Source organism: Leptosomus discolor, chromosome 9 (assembly GCF_034619465.1).
Source record: "Leptosomus discolor isolate bLepDis1 chromosome 9, bLepDis1.hap2, whole genome shotgun sequence".
Taxonomy (NCBI): Eukaryota; Metazoa; Chordata; class Aves; order Leptosomiformes; family Leptosomidae; genus Leptosomus; species Leptosomus discolor.
The window spans coordinates 3370463-3394762 of record NC_141399.1 but is presented as its reverse complement, the minus strand read 5'-3'; the positions used below and the strand labels follow the sequence as shown (position 1 = coordinate 3394762).

Below are 24300 nucleotides of genomic sequence, written 5' to 3'. Positions count from 1 at the left end.
AAAGCTAACGTGTGTTTTGCAAGAGCTGGAGCTGTTGATCTGCATCTTCAGCCTGGTTAAAAAGCATTGGTGTCTGATCCCAGCTTGCCACAGACGCAGGGGCCCCCATGGAGATTGGAGTTTTGAGCTTTGCTCCCGGTTTACAACCCGCCACCCCCACAATACTGTCCCCCCTCCAAGTTCAGAGTTGACATCCAACACAAGGTCACCAGTAGCGCTTCCAGCTCTACGTCAAGGGAAGGTCAAAGGCAACTCCGTGGGGAGTTCACCTTTGTGAACTACGCAAGAGTCAGCTGGAAGAGAGAGATGGGGACGTGGGAGGTTTTACACGACGTAGTTTCCAAACCGGAACGAAGATGCTTGTGCACAAACTCCCCAGACGTCACGGATTTTGCTTCTCCTGCATGCACGTTGGAGCTGACTCCTCTGAGGAAACAGCTGCCCTGAGCCCCACCACCAGCAGAGCCACCTCCTGAAGCCACCACAAAGCCTGACCAGGCACAAACACAGCAGCTATCTCTTCTGAGCCAGAGACAGCAGGATCACCATCGTGTTCAAATTCACAAAAGAAAAAAGCATCCAGGTTTAAAGAATTATTTTCATCAGTAAAACTGGAGTTTCTCCCATTCTGTGGTGCCAAGATGCATTTACATGCATATTAATGAGGTGGTTTGCAATCATCTATTTTTATTCATGAAAAGCATCTAAATTGCATTTCATGCCTTAAAAAAAGACCAACAAAAAAACCTGTTATACAGAACTGCTTAAATATGGCTGCAACCAGAACTCTATCCCAAGGCACTCAGGGGATTTGTTTTAATTATTTCATCAGTTTTAAGTAAAAGTAACTGTGTGCAAACAACTGGTCTTGAGGGAAATCCCCACAACTAGCTGCAGCAAAACAGTCTGTCCAGGCCTGTTACTCATTCTTTTAGTCCTCACACATGTCTATAACAGAGACATTAACAGATACGTAGGAGAAACCAGAAGTGCAATTAAACAAACTAGAAAGAAAAGTACTCCACCATGAAAAAGGATCACGTGTGAACCTAGCTCATAACTATTTGGGGCATAAACCCAGAAAAATCAGTATTAATTGAAAACCTCTAGCTGCCTGGGGGTCTTAAATTAGATTCTCAGTCAAACTGTTCTCCCATTGCTGATAGACAGTTGTGATGGTTGCTGCTTTCTCAGACCTCGGGGCCCCCACTATTCACCACGAATTCTGAGAAACAGCGGCAACGATTTAAATTCATGAATAGGACTAGTTATTTTGTCCTGAACCACACAGCAGGGCACAAAGTGGCGACATCAGACCATGTGTTTAAAAGTCCCCCCCAGTGCTACAGACCAAGCAAGGATTTCTCCCTGCCTCTTTTGGACCGCAACCACATGCTGATGTTTTTCAAAGGGGTGCTCAGGGGGTTTGCCTGGTGCTTATTCTCAATAGCATTTTCCTAAATGCACACGCCGCCCCTCCTCTTAGCCAGTGACCATGTGCTCAGAGCAGTGGGATGAGAGTGATAGTGCTGGAGCACTTGGAATAAAACCTGCAGCTCCCAAGTGCTCTCATGTGCTTTTTGTCAGATAGAGAGAAGAAGACACAGTTTTGCTGAAATAACAAACTGAAGAGGCAATAATTCCCCCTGGACAGAGTTTTTCCATTCTGAAACATAATATAGTCCATCATTAGCATTTAACTGTTTCAGGGGAAATATATTGGAAGCAATCAAGTCCATTTAGTCTTTGCTAGATCACGACAGTCTGAGCATTAGCAAAGCCCTGTTAGAGTGACTGCCTGCGAGATGCTCAGCTAGCATGAAAGCCCACATTTCATCTGATTACTTCATCATGTTATTTACCTTTGACTGCACACAAATTACAGAAACATCACAAAGCAATGCAGCATGCCTCAAAATGTCATAACCCTTTTTACTCGTAGTATATGCTTTGAAAGAGAAAATGGAAAAATCAATACACTTAGATAGTCTGAATTTGCAAAGTCTGGACATGCATGAATTTTAGTCTAAACGGCACACACACTTCTGGATTGGTTGTATTGCGGTACTCTGTGTGCCCAGAAATCCCTCTGTAACAATTGTATTTGATTAAAAGGTGTGCTAAATGGTGTAACTACCACCTTGAGTAAAGCTCTCTGGGTCTTTAAACTGATTGTTAATTCATCACTGCGTGCGAGGGCTGGCATACTGATCAGGCTGTCTAGCAGCTTCTGTTGCAAGAATGAATGCTGCAACTTCTTTCTTTTCCAAAAGGAGGTATAGACTCCTCAATTCAGTGTGCAGCAGGCACTCAGGGATGGTGGACTGATAACTGAAGAGCGAACAGGAGGAAGAGCTCAGCTTTCCAGTGGCAGAAGCAGGTCACCATCAAAGATACATCCCCCAAAGTTCCATTTACTATATTTCCTGATCCTCTATAGGGACACTTTGGGTAAAGTCATAGACTTCCCTCTATTCACATCATTCTACAACCGCTAAGTGACGCATTAAGCCTGCCTCTCTGTTTTGAAAGGGCTTCCTTACGTAAAACACAGCAACAAACCTCAACGTGCAGATATGTGGAGAATCAGATAGAAACCAACGTCCTTTCCAGGCTCTGCACAGCCCTCCTGACGATCCTGGCAACACCTCACAACCTGCATCTTCCCAGGAGCAGGTGAGAAAAGAATGCAACCTGCAGGAGCAACGCTCCCTGCAGATCAATCCTGTCTGGAGGATGGAAATACTACTGTCATCTCTCCTCACGTCACCGAAGAGGCTTACAGCTCAAAATGGCCTTTTGGACTTTTACCCACAGTTAAAGAATCCAATATAACTACAGCAGCAGTACCTACCTCTCCCTGTGCCTGGGTAGGTGGGGTGCAAACATCTTAAGAGAATGAGTTACCGTAAATATACCAAGAATTCAGTTTATTACTTGGAAATAAAGCCCATATTTTGTCAAAATTCTGCCTGGAGTAAAAAGAAGCGGAACTTTCATTTGTCAGTTCTGACTGCTGTGGACGCTTTGCGCCAACGCTCCGGCACTCTGCAGCAGTTCCCCACGGTAGGGGTCTACATCAAGGTCTTTGCTTAATGGATGCTCTCCACGGAGCAGACCCAGCAGCCTCAGGCACATTTTCTTTTTTTTTTTCCTCTTTTTCACAATGTTTCTCCACAAAATCAGGAAAAAACATGGTGAGAACCTGATACACATTGCTGTATGGGGTCTGTACACTGCTCTAGCCACTCTGAAGCGGGGCACTATGTTTCCTTCAAGGCTACTTTAAGCAGAATATTTGCAGAGAACCAACTATAAACGATGCAGCTTATTCAAAGCCAAAAAATGCTGCAAGACCGCGCTACGTTCAGCTTGTCTTTCTGCATCTCTGTTGAGCCTTCCAGTATTTCTTTCTTTCAGCAGTCTGTGCACTCACAGGTTTAAGGAAAAGCCGGAGCCATCGACCCCCATTCAAGAGTGATGAAGCAGGAAGCCTGGAAGGGTTTCACCTGCTTGCTGACAGGACAAGGCAGGGTGATAATGGTTTTTCTATTTTAAAGCTCAGACACCACAAGAATAGGATTATGCAAATATCCAGACATTCCTGAAGAGAGAAAGAACAGCCTGCAATCTTAAAACCAGGAGATAGGGGTATGTCTACATAAAGGAGGGGTTTTCCTTTCTCCATAATTCCTAAAGCTTTGAGTCCACTCGGTGTTCTCAGAGCCCATCTAAAGTCCATCAGTGCAGTCATGACCTCCTCTCTCTTGTTAAACACACGGCCTGAAGCTGACAGTAGCAACATTGCCCTTTTCTTGAATGTTGCAGCAGCTCAAGCAGCATCTGAAACCCAAGCTGCATTTCTCCCTCTCTCAAACGGTTTTGAACATCTCAGAGTACTTCACCATCACGTTCAAGGCTGAGCTGCATCGGGACACTTTGTTAAAGCTGTTTTATTCCGTTAGGTTAAGTTGCTTGAACTTTTTTTTAACGAAAGAAAAAGGCTCTCACTCCTCTCGTACAGGAATTCTTTACGAAATGGAGACATACATCACAGAGCTGTTGTAAGGGACACTACAGGCAGCGAGCTAGTCAGATAAAGTAGTAATAGGGAATGTATAAGTATTTGAAGATTATCTTTTAGTTATATATTACTTACTATTCTGTAGTTCCTATAAAAGTGTTTATCCTAAATCAACGCATTGCAAGTGGTATTGGAAAAGCAATATATGTGATTGAGATATGGTAGGTAACAAAGCACCTACAGGTCCCAGAGCTGCTAGATTTCCGATTGATAAAATTTAATATTTTTGAGGGATAAAACCAGTTTTTGTAGTCTTGGTGATTTTCTTTTTATCTGCTCTACTTTCACTGCAGACAACGTGACTTAGATTCCAATAAATTATTGAATGAAATATCCATAATGTCCACATGAGCTTCTTCATTCTGTGGTGTGACAAAAAAAGTCACAGTGGAGGCTCACAAGGGAAAAAAAAAACCTGAATTAAATTCTTTAGAATAAATTACCAGCTTTTTTGGAATAAAAATAATGAAATTGATTAGTTATTTTTGTATTGAAGGTTGGTCACGTCTAATACAAAGTTTTTAAGGTACAAGATAAACTTCTCTATTCTGTAGCTTATGTTGAAGAAGGAGGAACAGCGTGTGTCCGTGGTACTTCCCACATTGTGAAGGAATAAGGCCACAGGCACAGCTTTTCTCAACAGGCAAACCACATCTGGTACGGAGACCGCACCGAGCTGTAAATATTCATTTCTAAATGCTACTGAAAGAACAACTAATACCATATCCTACACTCAAAATCCCACTTACAAGATTCACATTCAAAAATCCTTTACATCAATCACTCAGGTAAATCTGGAAATTCCCATTGGAAGGAAGTCTTTGATAGCTTTGCAGGTGGAACAAGCGAGATAAAGCAGTGGTGTCTGGGGAAAGCTCAAGGTAATCCTGCAAGAAGGAATTCTGTGCTGGATCGAGATCTCCAAAGTGCTGGGCAGGAATTTGGGAAGGGCTGAAGTACGCATGGACATGCTTGTTACACACCTTCAGCAGTGCATGAGAGCCCTCTCCTCCTTGCCATTGTTTATTGTGCATATTACAAGCGCAGATTTTTACCTCGTTGGTAGAAGCGTTATAAAAAGCAATTAACAGCCTGAGGTGAGGCTGTGGGGTGTTCCACAGGAGGTACCCGGCAGGACCCTGGACACGGGCTCTCTGCAGGAACGGGGGTACGGCTGCAACAAGAAGGTCCAAGGGAAGGGACGAGTTCATGAACCATCTCCATGCACCCTGGGAAACCAGATCTCTGCAGGAGCAGGGGGAAATATATATGAAAGAAGCTGGTTTGGGGTAAGAGTTAACAGCCCTGCCAAGAGGTAGTCTGACACAGGGGGCCAGGGCCATCTCTGGAGTAAGTCAGTCAAATTGGTGTAATACTGGCAGGGATAAATCCGGCCCATGAGATTTAGACTGGGGAGAGAAATCTGTTTTTAAGAGCACTCCAATCTGGAGAAAACTCATGCAGACGGCAAAGTGACTCTGAGATGACAGGTGACAAATGAACTCTGCCGTGACAAGTGAGAAAACTGCTCAGGAATATGAAATATTAAAAATGTATTTCTTATGTCTCCCTCCCTTTGAGAGGGTCAGATCCTTGGATATGCCTCTGGCCTGCAGATGGGGTTTACAGCAGGAGCCCTAAGGCTGCATCAACACTCACTGCTTGGTGCAAGTCCTGTGCTCGGTTCAGAAGAGAGCTTTAATATTTTATGCTAACTCTGTAAAAGGGGGGAAAAAAACCCAAAAAACCACAGCCGTAGACCAGCACTGCAGCTTCACAGCATGTTTCTTTGCACTGGGCTTCTTGTTGCACGAACAAAAACCAAGTCAGCTACGGATTTCCCCCGCGCCCCCCTCACTCTCCCTGTTTAATTTAATTGTGACCTTCCATTTTTCCCTCTAGAGAAGCTTGATATTACTTTGTAAAGGGCATTTTCACTTTTTAATTGAAAAAGACAATCAGGCTGTGGCAGAAATTATTGTTCCCCACCTTGAAAATTAGTGCCTGGGTTGGCTATTCATACCATTTAAGCTGAATTGAAGACCTGGGGCCCGTGTGCATCTTAATGTGTAAATTACAGGTCCTCTCCCCTTAGAAGCTCCAAAGCAATTTAACTAAATAAAGGAGCACTGTTGAAGGTCCTTGGTTGATTAGGCAGCTTTGGAGAAGGACAAGAGCCAGCGATTGTGCTTTTCCCTCTCCATTTGGCAGACTGCTCTGTTGGGGCGGAGGAGCAGGGCTTTGGGGTGAAAGCAGCAGTGGGGCTCTCCTGGCGGCCTTCTTCAGGGGGGAAGGAGAGGGCACCTTCCTTTTTTAACCAGGGTGGGATGCAGTGTTCGCCTCAGGTGGAAAAATAGAACAGAAGTGGGAATTGCAGTTGATTTTTAACCTGTCCTAGTGAAAGGAGACGCTCAGGTGTTGCCCAGGATTGTCCTGGCTGAAGCAAGTCCTACAGACCTGGCGATGTTACAACACTGACAAAGCAGAGGCTCCCGTGTACTTCAAATGGGGAAGGAGCAGAAGAACTCAGCAGGTGTTTAGTGGAAAACGCAAGTATTTAAAAATCAGGAAATGGGAAATGCTAAGCAGCTTTCAGACACCTTAATTAGAGATAACACTGCTCTTAATCTCAGAATTGAATTAATAGGAAATCAATTAGAAGATTTGAAAAATTGAGATTAGATGGTAAGGGGAAAAGATTAATGTATTGACACTATTATCCAGACAAAGGAACTGTCAGAGGGTTGGTTTAGCAAGTTTACTAGTTTTGAAAGCTGAAAAAAAGAGTTTACTTTCCAGTGAAAGTTGTAGAAAACGAGATTAGCTGTTCCTCTGGGAGATATTTGGAGAAAGAAAGAGATTTCTAAAACACACCCTATCAGTAACCAAGCTGCAGGAGGCTGGTACTAGTCTCCTACAAGGTGATTCAGTACAACAATACTGAGGAGAAGCAAGAGGTGTGGTCTTCTGGAGTGGTCTGAACAGATGATCGCAACCTTCTGGCAACAGGCACACTCTGTATCTAAAAGTGGTTGAGTCCAACAAAAGGTTGGGACTCCCTGCATGTGAAAAAGAGAAATAACAAACCCAAAATCTGGCCAAGTGGGGGACCTCCCATAATTTAAAAGATCAAATAAGTTCCAGTTTTTCTATTTGAAGGTGTAACAGACCTGATTCCTCTCCATCAGGCGCTGAATTCAGACCTGTGCTTACCAGTGGGTCCCCTAATTCACTACAGTCACAGGCAGGTGAAGGTAACTAATTGTCAGCTCGTAACACAGGCGTTAGGAATGCTTATACTATGAACTCCTTTTAAAACCCGCTGAAGGTGTAATTTTTATCTCATTTCCCCACCAGAGAATTTCTATTGTGATACATCACACCCAGTAACACCGATCATATTGCAATACATCATAGCCAGTAAAAAGAAACATAAGAAACTGGAACAGATGTGATATATCACAATTTGACACAGCCACATGGAAATGTGAAAAATCTTATTGATTTGTCCTCAGGAGCATAGCTAATTTGTAAAGTGCTCTTACTAGTAATGCCTCAACATTCATTGCACATTTCAATAATAAATAATTGCAACAATAAATAATATTTGGGATTATGTAACGACAAAACATTTATGAAAAAAATCAGAATTCTGTTCAAGAAAGCGTGAAATTACATCAATTCAGATGAACTGTTAGTAATCATGCAAGGTGATAAATTGGACTTTCTCTAATTGTCTTCAACAATTTCATATATTAAAACACCCCAGTTTTCCTTGTTTGCTGTTTGGTAATACAGAGCTGTCCTATGCTCTTTCTTAAAATGGACTGGCTTGGAAGTGCTACGCCTACCCCTGAGCAGTTTAAGGAAGTGTAAACACGATTGGGAGGTTGAAATGAAGGAGTTGCCACTCGTGATCAGGTTTTTGTTCTTCTCGTATTTAAGAAGGAGTACCCTAATCCCAGAAAAACTGACCCTGTCTTCACACGTTCTGCTGTGCAAGTTAAACCTACCACCCGACCACTTGTAAGGCAGTTTTATATCAAAAAAAAAAAACCCAACCCAACCCAGATGTGTGGGTAATAGTGGTGATGGTTTGGAAATTAGAAGCGATATAGTCATGATACAATCAGCAACTGTGTCAGTGCTGAGCTTTAAAACACTGAAGAAAAAACACTGTGTGGCTGAACATGTTAATTAGCTTATTACCTAACACAAGTATTTTAGCAGGAAATACTTGTGTACGTCGGTTACAATTCGTTTCTGTCTCCATAGGTCATCACTTCAGGCAAACACTTCACCCACCAGTGCGGGTTTGCTTACCTTCGCTCAGCAGCAGCTCTGTACTCAGTAAAGCTACGCTGATGGTCATCCCCATCCAAAACCGCTATTCTTCACAGCTTCTGCTTTGATTGTAGTTGAGTATCTACGTCGAAGCCTTGCAGGCCATCTCCTCTGCTGCCATAAACCACCATAACTTCCTTGACCCCAGTGGAGTACTATTGACTTAGACCAGCCAAAAAAAAAGCTCCAGCCCCTTCCTTCTCACCATTTCTCCCTCCATACCTGGCAAGGAGCTGAAAGCCTCCTTCTCCTCGAGTATTCCCACTTACATCAGAAAGCCCTGTCATTCTCTAATTCAGTTTCCACAAAACACCATATGTTTTGCTTGTTCTGAGCGCATACCTTTCTTGCTTAGGTCTGCAAATGCTCACAAAGATGATGACTTCTTGCCACACACAGCTGAGTCCATATATTTCCACTCTTTACTGTGAAGAATCACTTGTTCATCTGAGCATTTTGCTTAGCCTACATGACCTCATTATCACATCCAACTGATTAATTGCGCTATACAAATAGTAATCTGCCAACATGCAGAGTGCTGGAAAAAAGTTGTTTTTCTGTTAAAACTCGCAGCTGAGAGAGCAATGCAGTGTGAAGGAACTCGTTGTTCATAAAGTGAGATAAATACAGACAGAGAATGGAAGGAATTATGCAGGAACTAGGTGATAATTTATTTATAGATCTCTGCAGAAACACTGAAGTTAGCAAATATACCATCTGTTAAATAGTTGTACTATTCCTAAGTGCATATTAGCAATCTAAATGTGTGCCAAACACCTGATCTTAGCAATCTTATTTGATACTCTTTTTGACAAGCGACATTATGCTTTATTAGATTACGTCATGTTATGTTATAAAGCCATGCTAGGTAACAGTAACTGGGAGAATGGAGTGGTTGTGCTCTGGTGGTGTAAATTCCCGCTCAGGGCAAAGAGAAGTAGCCAGATTTTCAGAATAACAAGAGCAAAGTAGAATATCTACATTTATATTAATCTTCAGGTTATTTTTTTAATATATATTTAACACATCTTACATTGCAATTAATCACTGAAAATACATAAACCCCATACGGGGAAAAATGGATGCAAAACTCTTTTGGGCAAGAGGACTGCTTCCATCGAAAAGAAACATCATTTCTGATGGTCCACCTCTTTCCTCTCTTTATCACCCTGGGCTACATAACAAAGACAGACAATTTTATAACTCATTATTGAATCCCATCCGAACAAAGTGTCATAATATTTCATAGGAGATGCTGCCTGCCTGGAGAAAGGGTCCAATAAAGATGACGACAGAAGTAAGACCGACTCCTATAATGAGTTAATTTTACTTGTTTTCCTCTTTCAGAGGTTTTTTTTTTAATATGCAATGATTCTTTGTTACAGAGAGAAACACTGAATAAATTCATTTTGTACAATTATCTATCAAAATCAACTTCAGACAGAAAAAAAGATCATTCCTGTTCAGTCTACTAAATTTTTGGGGGTGGGGGTTTCTAAAAGATGCAGTGTGATGAAGACTTCAGAGTCAAGCACTGCAATGGTCTGTCTAAAGAAAATGTTAATCCCTAGAAGTCTTTAAAAATTAGTTAAATAAGTATCTGTTAGGAAGGACATAGCATACTTGTACCTGTCATGGGTCTGGCAAATAGACTAACCAACCATTTATGTGCCTCCTTTTTTATACCTGCGATTCACTGGTAAGCATAATGGGGTGAAAATCTCTCCAGCCCTAGGAAAAGCGCAGCTGCTTTCTATATCCAGACTATAAACATGCTGTGAAAGAGCTCAGACTCCTGCAAACAGGGTTTGATACCAAACTTCAGGTTGAAGAGTGTGGATTAAAAAGGCAAAGTCAACTTCTTCCTGACATATAATCAAAAGTAGTCTGGCTAATTATAGAATAGTGGATCCCACAAGAGATCTAGTAGTGCTGCTTCTTTTGTTATTCAAGTCAGGGATACTTCTCATGGGTTTCATGGAGAAACAGAGACAGGTGACACAGTTTCTAAAATTAGAGTAAAAATCATACCGTGACATATCACGTCATTAAACTAAGAATTGCTACTAGCAACTTACCACTTTCCAAAATCTACTTCAATTTCAGGGTAAAGTATTACACAGTTAATTCTCAATTGTCACGAAAACCTTCTGCTACTGCTGCACTGAGCTTCCTTTTTTTTTTTAAACTCCTTTCTCAGGTGTCTCATAACAAGCGAAATTTTGTTCTCAGCAAAAAACTAGGCCTGATTTACCGTAGCAGAAAGCAGTGGGAGCCACTAGTTAGACTACATGTTTTCCACACTGCCCAAGAGTTTTTTGGGGGTTTTTTAAATTTCATTTTTATGTAGAAGCTGCACAATCCGCATTATATTAGCAACTCCAGGAAAGTGGTAGGCAAGGGAAATGTGACCATTTTTGTTGCTAGTACTTGAATCCTAAAAGATCTGAGTGTTTTGTGCTTTTCCAATCTTTTTTCTATTTAATATAGTAAACGGGAAAGTTCGAGGGTCTCTTCTTTTTTTCCCCATACAAAGCTGGCTGCCTTCCTCCCAGAGCACAAAGCCTCAGGCCAGCCAACCCAAGCAAATCCCCATTTAATGTCTTGACAGTTGTCCCAGGGGCCACTTTTCCACACAGCTATTTTGTGCCGGCCTTTTCCTTCTCAGGAAACACTTAACCCGCAGGAAAGAAAAAGAAATCTGATAAACATCCTCAGACTGAATTTTCAAAACAGGTAAATAAATAAATCCACACATTCAGAGACCGGACCAGTAAGCACCTTCTAAGTATGGATCCAAGCTCAAGTTAGTCATATCACATCCATCCACTGTTTTCTTTTCCAATTAGTATTACAGGACGGAATAAAACAAAATAAATATTTTTTTTGGACCTTTCTTGTCTTTTTTCTGCCCCCAGACTACAAGGCAGAGATCTAGCCAGCAGGCAATTAAAAGAACATCAGAGTTTAAAGCACTTTCCCAGTGTATCGACAGGTACCATCTATTGTGGCTATGACAGCGCAAGGAGGTGCTACAGCTGCCTAATTCGATTCAGTCACCTCTGAGCAGACAATGTCTTCATAGGAGACCAATATACAGGAGATGAAGAGGAGGAAAAGAAAAATTAACTGTGTAAAGTTCAACTAAGGGGGAGAAAATTGATATATTGACGTAAATAGCTGAGCCTGTACAGGTAGTAATCATTATTGCTTTGACCAGCGAGAACTGTTTCTCCCTATTGAACTCTGGATCAGGTAGTTGTTCGGCTGATGAAAAATGGAACAACTGTTTGAAACAAGAACCTGCAGCACGGTAAATAAAATAAGCTTAAAGCAAGCCGTATACAATAGCATGGTATAAAAAGTTTTTTAAGGAGAAGCCGATGTTATTTACCATATTAAAACATTTTGATTGTATTTCAAGCAAGCATTTCCCAAAATATTCTGACAAAAGTAGTAAGTCTTCTCATTAGGATTGAGAACTGGATCAAAAAGTAAATAATCATTTTTTAATTTACATCTATTGTGTCATGTTTTGTAATTGATTTATTTAAAGGAAACGAGACTGGTAGTACTTCCAAATGGCAGTGTAATGCGAGAAAGCAGAGGAGATTGAGTATGGTGTAAGATTCAATAATAAAATAAAAATTACTAGCCATAAAAATCACCTATGGGAGATGGGCACGGACATGTTCATACTAAACCATCACGTGATTTCCTACTGGAAGCGTCCCCTTCCTCCCCTTTAAAACCAGTGCTAAAGTTCGTTCGAGTCAAAACATATCCATTTACCGCAGCCAGCTTTAGGTCAGAACAGACTAATTAAGAATACAACATACTTTTATCATCATTTGAACACACTCTGTGGGAGTCCTGATGATGTTTAATTATCACTTGTATATAGAGAAGAGCACACCTGCTTTTTATTTCTATCAAAACCAAAACAACGTAATTTTTTTTCCTATTCATGTAGAGTAAGAGTCTAATAAGTTCCAAAAAATGATGCTAGAAAGAGTCATGGAATACTATACTAGCTCTGCAATTAGGAACTGTAAATAAACTCACAGGGTTGGAGTATAAATGCTTTATGAATAGGCATCTCATGATTGCCAAAGGACTAGATACGAGGTTGAACGTGCTATTTTCCCATACAGTATGTCAATTCACATCCTGAGATTATATTATGCTGTTGCATATATGAATATGTTCTTGAGCTACGTAAGCATTGCATAGTTTGGGATGCAGTTAGGAACAAATCTAACAGATAATAACTGGGTCTTGTTTTCTCTTTCTCTCTCAAGATCTCGAAAATTTTGAAACGAAAATAAGAAGCACAGTGTCAGTCAGAGAAGGACAAGGGGTGGTTCTGCTCTGTGGTCCTCCACCACATTACGGAGGTATGATGAATACTCCTACGTCATGTGCAGCCTGAACATTGACTGCTATGGCTCAGAAGCAGCCTGTGCAGTCCTCTGCCTGACTAGCACTGGAGTGTACTTGTGCACGAAGCGCATGGGTTTACACCAAATTTGGATTCCAATTCTTTAAAAGACACTGGGGGTTGCACTTCTCATGAGGCCCTTTTTTTATTATTTCATGATTATCTGAGGGACTAGAACACGTCATTGCTCTTTGGGTGTGACACAAGCAAAGCAACCATGAAGGTCTAAAAGACTGTCTCCTGACAGAACTGGTTGTCTCAGCTCCTTCACCCGTACGGAATGGCAGAGGAGCAACCATCAGCAATTCTCTCCACATCAAAACCGCTTTGGGTCTGAATGGAATGACTGTTTTGCCTTTTCATGCTTGCTGCCTTCAATGCTATAATTTGAATCCTATGTTTTACACATTAGACTGGTCACAAAAATTCATCTTCTGCTTTTGAATACCTGATTCTCTCCTTCCCGATAATCATAAGTCACAGAAAACTGTAAATTGGAAGGGACTTCTGGAGAGGGAAACTCCCTGATTAAAGGAGGTCTGATTAGATCAGGTTGCTTGATAATTTCCAGTGCTTCAGGTAAAGAATGAAAAGGAGTTTTCTGGGGAATTGAAGGGGGGTGCCTTGCAGCTGTTGCCATTGCCTACTACCACTCCTTAACCATAAGGGGTTTTTTGGGGTCCTTTCTGGAAGAAGTAAAGTCCAGGTGACTTGCAATGACCCAGTAAAGCATTTAGCACGAGGTTTCAGACTTTTCATCTAAGACACCCCTAAGTACGGGGTGCAATTTCCTTTTCCCCCTTGTTATAGGTGTATTGCCACCTCCAACATCAGCATTTACAGAGCAATACAAAGACTTGGGCATGTATGTACACTGCTGTTATTTTTTCTTAACACTTTTTGTGCCTATCAGAACTGAGAAGCTCAAGTGGTCTTTTGAGGGGTTTTTTGAGGTTTTTGACTCCTGCAAGTTTTGAGCCATATACCTTCACAAATCTCCTCCAGGGGTGTTAGAACCCAGATCAAAACTGCTTCAGATCTTCTGAAGTCTGGAGTAAGAATTATGGTTTCCTAACATAACTAGCTGAGGATGATCAGAAATCTTATGCTGGAAGAGCAAATGTATATTAATAAAGGGGAATATCAACAGCACAGTTACCAAATTGTCTTGTTCTGGACTGAAAGAATCAGCAATTCTCAGCTGACTCATGTCCTGCTGGGGGCAGGAGTGACCACACATGCACAAGAGGTGCAGTTTTCTGTGTGCTAGTGCCAACAACCTGCTTTCAGCAATGTTCCCTCAATTCTTCTTAAAGAAACAGAGTTATAAGACAAATTCCCATGAGAAGGTAAATAGTGATCTATAAAAAGGATGCAGTATATCAGAGATGTAGAGAAACCTATCAATCAATTTAAAGCCCGCAAGTCTCGAACAGAGAGGAAATGTCAGTTCACTTAGTGTTTACAGCCATATGAAAGAAGTATATAATCAAGGAGATTAAGTGAAACCTGGCCCTTAAGGGCAGAAAAGGCTTGAAAGAGTTCCTGAAATGTATCAATGGGACAGACAGAAAGACAACACATCCATCCTCGAGTCAGTAAGCTATATATTTTCCTCTTGCTGTAGGGTAAAATTACAGTTTGACAAATAGGAACGAGTAGAAGAAAACATTCAGAACAAATAAATAGTTAACAAGTGAGTTCACCCCAGATTAATTGAACTGACAAAATGGTATCCATGAACAAAGCCTTTGGGGCAGTGGTTCTTAAGCTGGGGATGTGAGCTGTTGACCAATAGGCTTGAAAAATACATTGTCTGAAATAACATGTCTCTAGAGAAAGGAAACTGAGTTCTTTTGTCACCCATAAACACTGTATTTATGATCCAAAATTATATGCCGTGGGGATGAAGTACATGGTATGAACCATGATAAGCTGTATACTATCTCAGGATGCTTAGGAAGTTGTTTTTCGTTGAAAAGGATTGTGTATTTAGTTCTTTAATTGAAACCCCTGCCTCTGACCCACAATACCTACAGGAGAAAGCATTACTAGCCTTGCATACAGCTTCCACTGCTGTACAGGCCTTTAAATGTGACAGGAATCAGCTAGTCATCAAGGAATTTGGAAGACACCATGCCAGCAGGAAAAGAGTTATTAACAAGAGTAGGACAATCCAAGCTGTAAAACGTGTCCCATACACTAGGAAGCAAAACTGCTGCTGGAATTCCCTACCCAACCTGGTACATACAGCCTATAAGCAACGCAGACTTTTTGCTAGTCTGAGCATTTACAGGGAACGGAGGCTGTTTGGGTAGAAAACACTGACTATGCTCTCGGAAACAAGTTATCCATGTCATTGAAGAGACACCCAAGGGAGTCAGAGCAGATGGATACAGCCCTCCAGGCAGCCCTTCCTATAGACCAGCTGCTGCTTCCCCCAGGATGAGTCACTGAACAGACCCAGCCCTACTCATACATCACGGAGGGAAGAGGAGCACAGTTCTGATGGTTACGGGCTTTGTTTTCCTTTGCCTTGGAGGACAGCAAACCTCTGTACAGCAGTTGTTTGAAGCAGCTATCATTAATATAGTTATTGTGAAAGATGATGCACTAGCTAAAGCCTGCCTCCCTGCTAATCAAGGAAGTCTGTATCTGCCTCTTCTCACAATAGGAGACAAGGGCAAGAACCTGAGAAAGCAAGGAGTTTTTATTATGTTGAAGTTCCTCCCCATACAATATCAAGAGGCAGGAATAAGCAGATAGAATGAGAAAAGAAATATCTCTATTATCTATGGTATCTAGGTAAGGGTTTCACTTCTCTTTCTACCTCTCACTAGAGGCCAACCCATTGCCAAACTTACCTAGCCCTATACCACAGTCTGAAGTTAAACTTCTTGCTAAGTTCACAGGAAAGCAAGCTCTGCAGATATCACTAGGCCCCTGAGCTGGTCATCATATGCTGTAAGTACTTTTTCCACATTCAAAAAAATACTCAAACATTTAAAATTAAAGTTTAACCAAAATTAGTTTCTGATACAGTTGACAAGAACAGCTGTGCTGGTTTTTGTAGACACGCTTCTTAACCAAGACTGCACTGATAACCTATTTCCTCTTATACAAAAGACATAAGTTATTTCACTCTAATAGGAAATAGAGAATATATTAGGCAACTATATAAGAAAAAACAAGAAAAAAGTACAGAAGGGTTACTTCAATAGCTTTTGCATCAGCTTTAGACCTTAAACTGACTCTCAGAGAACAAAAACCTTGCAGAATTGTGCTAAGGCTATACTAAAAAAAGTTTAACACCAGAAGAAAACCTACTCTATATTGCTATGAGCAAACATTAGCACTTCTAGTAAGGATCAAACACAAGAATAAAAGACCCAGCTTATACCATAGATCAAGCAAGACATTAAAAATTTGCTACAGTTAATGAATAAAAAACCCCTACCCTGTAATTAGCCTTCAAAAGTCAGAGCAAAGCTGCCCCAAGTTAGCTGCCCCAGCCTAAACCCTTTGTTCCCTCAGCCAGCCCCTCCTTGCCTATTTATGCACCAGGCTGCTCTCCAGCCTCAGCTGTTGTTATTTATGAGGCTCATTAACACACCTTATAAAGTTCAGCTTGTTAGTGAGGCTCTGGAGTGCAGGGGTGGGAAGGTAAACTGTATTTCTTTGTCTGAGATATGTCTCGTCTCTAGCTGAAGTTCTCCAGGTCAGCTATTTTTTTCCCTATGTAATCAACCTATAGTACTATTTTATTATCAGAAAATAGTGCTTATATAGAGCAAGGAGGCAGGGAAAAGCACGTAGGGAGGAGGAAGGAGGCTTGCAGAAGCCCTCATTTCTGTAGCTATAGATGAGCTTGACCTGACTACGCTTAAGAAGCTGCTGCCTAAATGGTAATACTTGACACAAGACTGTGGGGTGGACTGCTATTCATTTATTTTCTTACAAGCAAAGTCTGATATAAGGCCTGTTTCCTTCAAGCTGGCTCCCTGCAGAGCTTTAAGGAAGCTGCTAATCTTGTTAGGAGCAGCAGGATCACTCGTGCATTTGCATTTACTTGTGCATTAGAGCTGCCAGGGTTTGAAGCTGGGATGCTGAGTCTGTAGGCTCTTCTCTGTGCTGACACTACTGTACCAAGGCTACGCTAAAACCCCAAAACACTCTTAAGGAAGTAGGAACCTTGTGGACCTGCTTAGTGGGGGAATCTGCCAAATCCTCAGCCAGCAGGAGGGTGGGGAAGGAGGGGCACGTGAAAGCAGGGCATGGGAAACTGGGTATGTGGAGAGGATGAGATGCGCAGCGCTGCCTTATGTAAAACGGTCTTTGCCTTCTGGCTCGGGTTGTTCCTGCATTTTATATTAAACAGTCTACTTGATAAAGTGCATAATCAGAAAGTGAAGGCTTGAAGTGTATCTCCCTTTCCAAAGTCAAGTGCCTTAGTCATGGGTTTAGAGTCTCTTTCTCTCTGCTCCTCTTTCTTAATGCTCCTATGAATCTTTAATCCTTTCCTGCCAGCTCTGGCAGGAGGGGCAGAGTCTCTTCCCTGAGACCAGCCTGTAGCTGTTCTCCTGCAGAATGAGCAGTATTGATTTGAATCTGCTTGGGCTGAGGAAAGCACTGGAATGTTATATTCCCTAGACTAGTGTATCAGGAGTGATTATCAGCTGCTCTTCTTCCCCTGCTGTGCTCTGAAAGAACGTGCTCATGGCTGATGGGTGTAGGCAATGCTCTCCTGCCTGGCCAAGCTCAGGACTTTTTGCCCTGCCAAGCGGTGCTTGGCTGGAAGGCGAGGTGGTGTTAACCTACTTTTGGGGGGCCCTTTGGGATGATAAGGGAGACTGACACCTTGTAGTCGCCTGCCTTGGATTGAAAAACCCAAACACACCCTTGGATTGCAGCACTAATAAAATAGCTCGTGCTCTGGCACACGCACAACGGAGTCTGCATCGCTGTGATTATCCCTCCACTGACGTGTAGCCCCTTTGAAGTAAAGGCAGTTCTGTGCTCTCCAAGGCTGCTTCTCCCAGGGTCAATGACAGCATGGGGATCACTGTCTTTTTGAGAGCAAATATCATTTCCAGTGTTCAATGCTCAAATACGTTTATTTGGGCTGAGACCAATCAGCTGTATCGGCGAAAAGAAGCGGTACTGTGGTGTTTATTATGCCATAGCTAGAGAGAATTAAAGAAATTAATTACCTGAAGGTGATTAATGTTTTCAAAGCTTGTCTTAGAAAACATGTTGACATGTAGGTGTTAAATTAAAAAGTTGAGGGTAGAAATTACATGAATAATATTTTATTATTAGCTTTTGTGAACTAAATCCTGAAACTTTTGTAGTGCTCTGAATTTTATATTGTCATTATTTGTAGGCCCAGATATCAGAGGATTCTCTCTGGGTATAAAGCTCCATAAGGTTAGCAGAATTTTTTTGTAATCTAGGGCTGAGTCACGGTTTCTCTCTATCTGTCTTTGGAACAAGCTCGACTTTTACTGTAAACCATTTCCTTCAAAAGTTTATGGGGAAAAATCCCCCCACAACACAATCTGGGATCAACTTCTACTTGTTTTGTCCCTATCTAAGTGCCACTGAGTAAGGATTCACCCAAAATTGCTCCAACTCGCCTCTCGCCACATACAGCGGCATCCTGTGATCTGTGAACATCTCTGGAAGGGCTCCCTTCTGCAGCCTCTTTCTCCCTTATGCCCCACTATGGAGTTTTACCTCACACATTAAATTTTCTAAAACATCATATTTTAACTATAGTGAAAAGAGCAATAGGAAAATTGGGTTAATTTGTCTGGAATAAAAAAAAGATCTTCCATTCCCTTGCTTCAGGCGTGTTGATTCATCTTCAACATCGTATGAAAAGTTGATGCTCCAGAGGGAAAGCTACAGCCAAACAGGCCTAAGCACAAAGGAAAAAATGAAATAGAGAAAAAAGCCCACAAAAATCTTTGGTGCTGATAATGGCTAAGAGTTGTGTAAGACCTTTTATACCAAAGCCCTTTCATAGCGGTGTCTGAAATTCAATAATTCTGAGACTGTCACAGGTCCGTTGAAGTGTGATCCCAACTGCTCTCCATTTCAGAAATCCTGTGGTTAAAGGGAAAACAATGAACTAAAAAATAATTGTAACTTTATTTGTCCTTCCATAAAATAGCTGGCAGCAGCAATTTTCAAGTTCATTTGAGTTACACTTCATTAGCAGGTTACTGTCTTTTTATAATTTCCCTTCTATGCCTCTACCACCTTCTGTTCAGCATTACCTTTACCAGACTCTTCCTGGCTGCTGACTTACTCATGAGTATAACCCTAGAAATGATAGCATGGGCTTTTTGCTCCTTTCTTTTGCACATTCTATGGGCCTGCTATACATCTGATTCATTCAAGGCAACCCAAAAAGGAAATATTTATTAATAGTGGCTTCTTTTGTCATGCAATGTTAGATTTTCTAGCCTATTACACCTGTCGATGTTGTAACTTAAATTTCTAAGAAATCACATTGTGTAAGGGAGAAGACTGCTGGTATTATGCCTTAGAAGAGGGGGCGGGGGGAAATAAAAAAGCTTGATCTCCAAAGTTTGGTTCCTTTCTCTTGAGATTTCATCCAACTCCCATTGAAGTCAATTAAAATTAGGGTTTCTATGAAGTCTAGTGGAGCTGAATTAGGCTCTAGGCAAGTATGGCCTGTGGATTGGTGATGATGAACCCGTAGTTAGAAGAGTGGTAGTGTTTATATCCTTTATACTGGGGGGAAAAAGGATTTAAACATGAAAAGGAGGGGCCTGCACTTGTTCCCAGTTAATGGGAAAATTCATCAATAGGCCCTAAGGCGATGGAGGAGTACAGACAGGGAGAGAGTAACGGAAACTTTGGAAGATTAAGTCAACTGGAACCCCTCCGAGAACTGAAATCAGGACAGACAAGGACTGCCTCTCTCTTACTGCTTAATTAATTCACAAATGACCTCATGAAGAATGTCTGTGTAGCATAAAGTTAGTTTTGATAGAGTTTTATTAGGATTTGTATTCTTTATCCTACACAGAGAATTTAGCTGCATCACCAGGTCCTACAGCAGGAATCTGGTTTCTAACTGCACGCCATGAGATGGTTTAAAGGTCGTTTGTGGGCTTCCATTTGGTGTCTTAGCAGGTACAGTGGTGCCCTGTTAGAGTGTGCTGGTGCTTTCTTCAGCCCTGTGATTACCAGCGCCAGAACTGGACTTTGGCAATGGAACCTCCAAACTCCTTGTTCCTATTATGTCACTTTTTAATGCCCTCCAGTTTCTGATTCGATACACTACCCTGTCATGGAAGTCAGGGCATCCAGCTGCCAGGTTCAACCACTCAGAGCCGTTTTGTGGCACATAAGCCCATATATGCCTTTGTGTAGGTCCGTGTGGGGAGGAAAGTAAGGGTTCCAGCTGTCCCAAAAGGGACAGCAGGGCACCAGCCCTCAGGTGTTCTTGTGACATCTGAGCAGACTGCAGATCCGAGGTGTTTCCTCCACCGAAATCCCATGTTTACAACATACTGGTCAACTGAACATAGGCTAAAGCATTTACCCTGCAAATCTTCAGCATTTTCTCTGCTTGCAGGCTAGAGACCTTCAAAAAAAAAAAACAACTTGAAACCAGAGTTTTGCCCACACCAGTCACTTTGGTCTGTTTTTCCGGCCAGACTACAGTCACCAAACTTTGTGCCTGAGGCAGGAACATAGTCTGTATATCGTTTGTCTCTGGAAGGCCTATCAGGTCATGGCTACATTCCTTAGATCTAGCTATAGGCTGATCTTCCCCCCTGTCTCCAGATTTTCTTCTGTAAACAGATGCTTTAACCAGGTACCTAAAAGCACATGGGCACGCAAATGTGAAAACACGGCGCTTTTCTTCTGTGTGTACGCACATGTCTATGTACACACGTGTTGTATTGCAGTATTTTAGGAACTGTGGCATCTTCTAGGTTTACTATACATCAGGAAAAAGTTTAGCGTTAAGCTGTAGTGAAACAGAGCCTGTTGCAGCATTTAGTCAAGTATAGAAGGTGTCATTGATTGCTCCCCGGAGATGCATCATTCTTAATGAGAGTCCTAAAATGTTAGAAGATGATAACATAAAACTCCACAAAGCTACTGGAGTTTGCAGACTTATTACCATACTGTACCCATGTTGTAACTGGGGGGGGGGGGGGGGGAGAAATGTAAATAATCTTTGTCAAATGGGATTGTTGATGGGGGAAACGTGTAAAAATGAAGCTGTTGGCAGAACTCTGTTAGCTTATGAATTATACATTTAATTAAGGAAAGCTAAACTGGTAGATTTTGAAACTTCTGATTTACTGTGCCTTATTGGAGACAGAATTTCAGCCTTGCTCCGGCTGTCGGGTGGCAGCACGCTGTGTTGTGAGCCCTGAGCCCGCTCGCTGCGGTACCGACGGCAGCGAAACAAGGCTTGGCCAAAAAGCCCTTTTGAGAAACCATTTTGGATGGCAAGCTGGCATGGAGATCTACCCTTCCGGGGTGGGACAGTCAAATTCATTTTACACCACTTAGAGTATAGACATACGTTTTTAAGGTGTGTATCGTGAAACTGTGTGGGGAAAACGGAGGAGGGTTAGGAAGTTAGAATAGGACAAGAAGCACCATGGGAGTATGGAAGATGAGGAGGAGGGTCCAATGTGCAATAGGATCAAATATTAAACAATCTCCAAAATATTTGCATGCAGCTGAGTTCCCTCCTTCACAAGAATCTGATGACAAAGCTCTGTGTTTCTTTTTTCCATACTCAGAGTGAAGAAAGGAGCTGTGACATTGGTTCTCTGGTTATTCAGAGGGAAAGTGTTATAAATAGAAATTATTTACCAATTATTTACTAAACCAGCTTTCTCATGGCATTGCAGCACTGCCATTCCTACTTAAAAAACAGGCTGAGCAGGAAAATGAAAAGTAGCAGGGGACAAAAACTTTTGTGACCTTCTGAAGTGGCTTGAAATGAGTTTAAAACTGAAGCAACGCTTACCTTGCCTTTGCTAATTCGTGCATCCCCAGTGCTTTGCCCTGCACCTGACTTGTTCTTTCAACTGGCAATATTGCACTTAAGCACTAATGGGAAGCAGATTATACTAGAGGGGATGCATGATACGTTTCTGACGTTTTCCAGGCTTGTCCTATACGTGGATCTTCAACAACGATACTTTATATGTTCAGGAAGATAATCGCCGCTTTGTTTCACAAGAAACGGGGAATCTGTACATTGCCAAAGTAGAGCCGTCCGATGTGGGCAACTACACCTGCGTGGTCACCAACGCCAAAGCCGAGCAAAGCGCCCGGGGGCCACCCACTCCCCTCACGCTCCGCAGCGATGGTGAGTTATCTGGGCACGCTGGGCTGAACGCAGGCAGCACCACGTTAACTGGTCCAATCTCCAGTTATTGGAAATGGGTAACAGGCTCCCAGTAAAAAGCTGTGCAGTGTGGCACCATCCCACGGTTTCTGCTGGACTGAAATGGGATTTGAACTGCCAGGACAGGGATGATGAGGTAAACACACGCAAAGAAATCAGAGCTCAATATCACTGAAAAAATAGCAAGAGAATGTGAAATGATATGTTAATATTTTTCATCTTACAGATGCCTGTGTGGAGACTTAAGTCTGACAAAGCTTTCTAAATTTATAAACTAGGTGTAGTTCAAATATCAAATCTAGAAAGCTGTTTCAAATTGAGTCATCGAGGTGAGAAACTCACCCGCACGTATACACTTTTCTGGCAACACTTGTAACTGAACGTTCACAGGGAGAAATATGTACCTGGGAAACCTTTACATGACGTTTGTTTTGTAAGCTTGCTCACCTAAATTTCTCTATACTCGTGCTGTTTGCAAAGCAGTGGCGGCGACCAGTAACAAAAGTCTGTATAGAGTTGTGTTTCTAGGGTTAGTAAAACTCAACCGTGCATTATAGAATAATACTTCTGCTATGAGACACTGCTGCTTTACAAGATATTCAATCAGATCACCCAAAACAAAGCTATAGTTCCACAGCTCAAAAGTTAATAACTTGGTACAAACAGTGAGTGTAAATGCTTAACGTCTTTTCTGACTATTTTATTCCTTTTCTCGGACTGGTTCTATCAGCCTCTTTATCTTCTCCCATCCACTTTTGTGGCCTCTGGGTCCTAAACAGGCAGCCTCTAAGGCAACAGCGCAAATTCTACGTGTAACATTAGCCAAGTTCCTGTTAAATACGAATTAAGAATCAGCTCATTTTCACTGTAGGATCTGCCCTAAACTGATGATGGATCTGTGGTTTATCCGATGATCAGCCAGATTTTCAAATGTGGTCATTGCATCTAGTTACATCAGCCTTTCTCAAGCCTGGAGCTCAGGTTTGGATGTTTTAAATAAGTCTTAAGTGTTTCACAAGCACTTTGGACACAAAATTCCACCATTGCCTCCTGCACCCCGAATCTATTCAGTGTCCTGAGAAGTGGCCACTCAGTGAGGCGACCCATATCAAAGCACTGCTTGTCAGCACCTCTTAACAAGAGGTGGGAACCCTAAATTATTTCTAAAATCTCAATGCACAAGTGCAACATACTTGTATGTGCAGAACTTGTACAACTTCATGCTCTTCAACTCTCAAATGCCTAGAACTTACAGGTTTCACATAAGCTTTCAGCATTGGGTTGGATCCCTCCCGGCGGGCCAAGCCTGCTCCACAGACCCCACGTGTTGCTTGCCACAGGTGGAACGTCAGGCTCTGACATTATTAATGCCATCCTTTCTTTTACACTGAAATTGTTGTGCTAGACAGGTCTGAGGCTCACCTGGAGTGCTAGCTGTTTTGATGTTCAACAGGTGTGATGGGGGAGTACGAACCAAAGATCGAAGTACGTTTTCCAGAAACAACATATGCAGCGACGGGCTCATCTGTTAAACTGGAATGCTTTGCCCTCGGAAAGTAAGACTTTCATCTTTTCTTAAAATGTGGGCTCTCACACTGTTCTACAGTGAGAAACGACGGTTCTTCCTAATTTGCACGGCAGGATTTTTTTTGGTCAGAATGTGAATTTGTAAAATTTCCTTTTTTTTTCTTTTTTTTTTTAACCTTATCTTGGTTTGATTGTTTCTGTGCAGGGTGTTCACAGGGAAATGAGAAAGAAAACCAAACCGTAACTGAATCTCATTTGGTTGCGGGGGGGGAGGAAGGGAGGGGAGGGAACACTGGAACAAAGACGGTATTCCTTGAGGGGATAACTCTGAGGTGGGACCCGACTTCAGGTTACAGCGTTCAGTGTAACTGCACTTTCACATCCGACCTGCATCCAAACAGGGATGATTTTCTGCGTGGCATCATTAAGAATGAAACTTGAGGAAACAGGAGACTGTCTAGAGTGGATCTAACAGATTCCCACGGCTCT

At 42.0% G+C, this 24300-nt stretch overlaps 1 protein-coding gene across 1 annotated transcript in view; it reads left to right on the top strand.

Annotated features, from left to right (window-relative positions):
- Positions 1-24300, top strand: part of CNTN6 (contactin 6) — an 89864-nt gene that overhangs the window by 10935 nt on the left and 54629 nt on the right. Inside the window, exons 3-5 of the mRNA XM_009953956.2 lie at positions 12730-12825; positions 22042-22245; positions 23738-23840. Of these exons, the coding sequence (XP_009952258.2) occupies positions 12730-12825; positions 22042-22245; positions 23738-23840 (403 nt within the window). The remainder of the gene's footprint in view (positions 1-12729; positions 12826-22041; positions 22246-23737; positions 23841-24300) is intronic.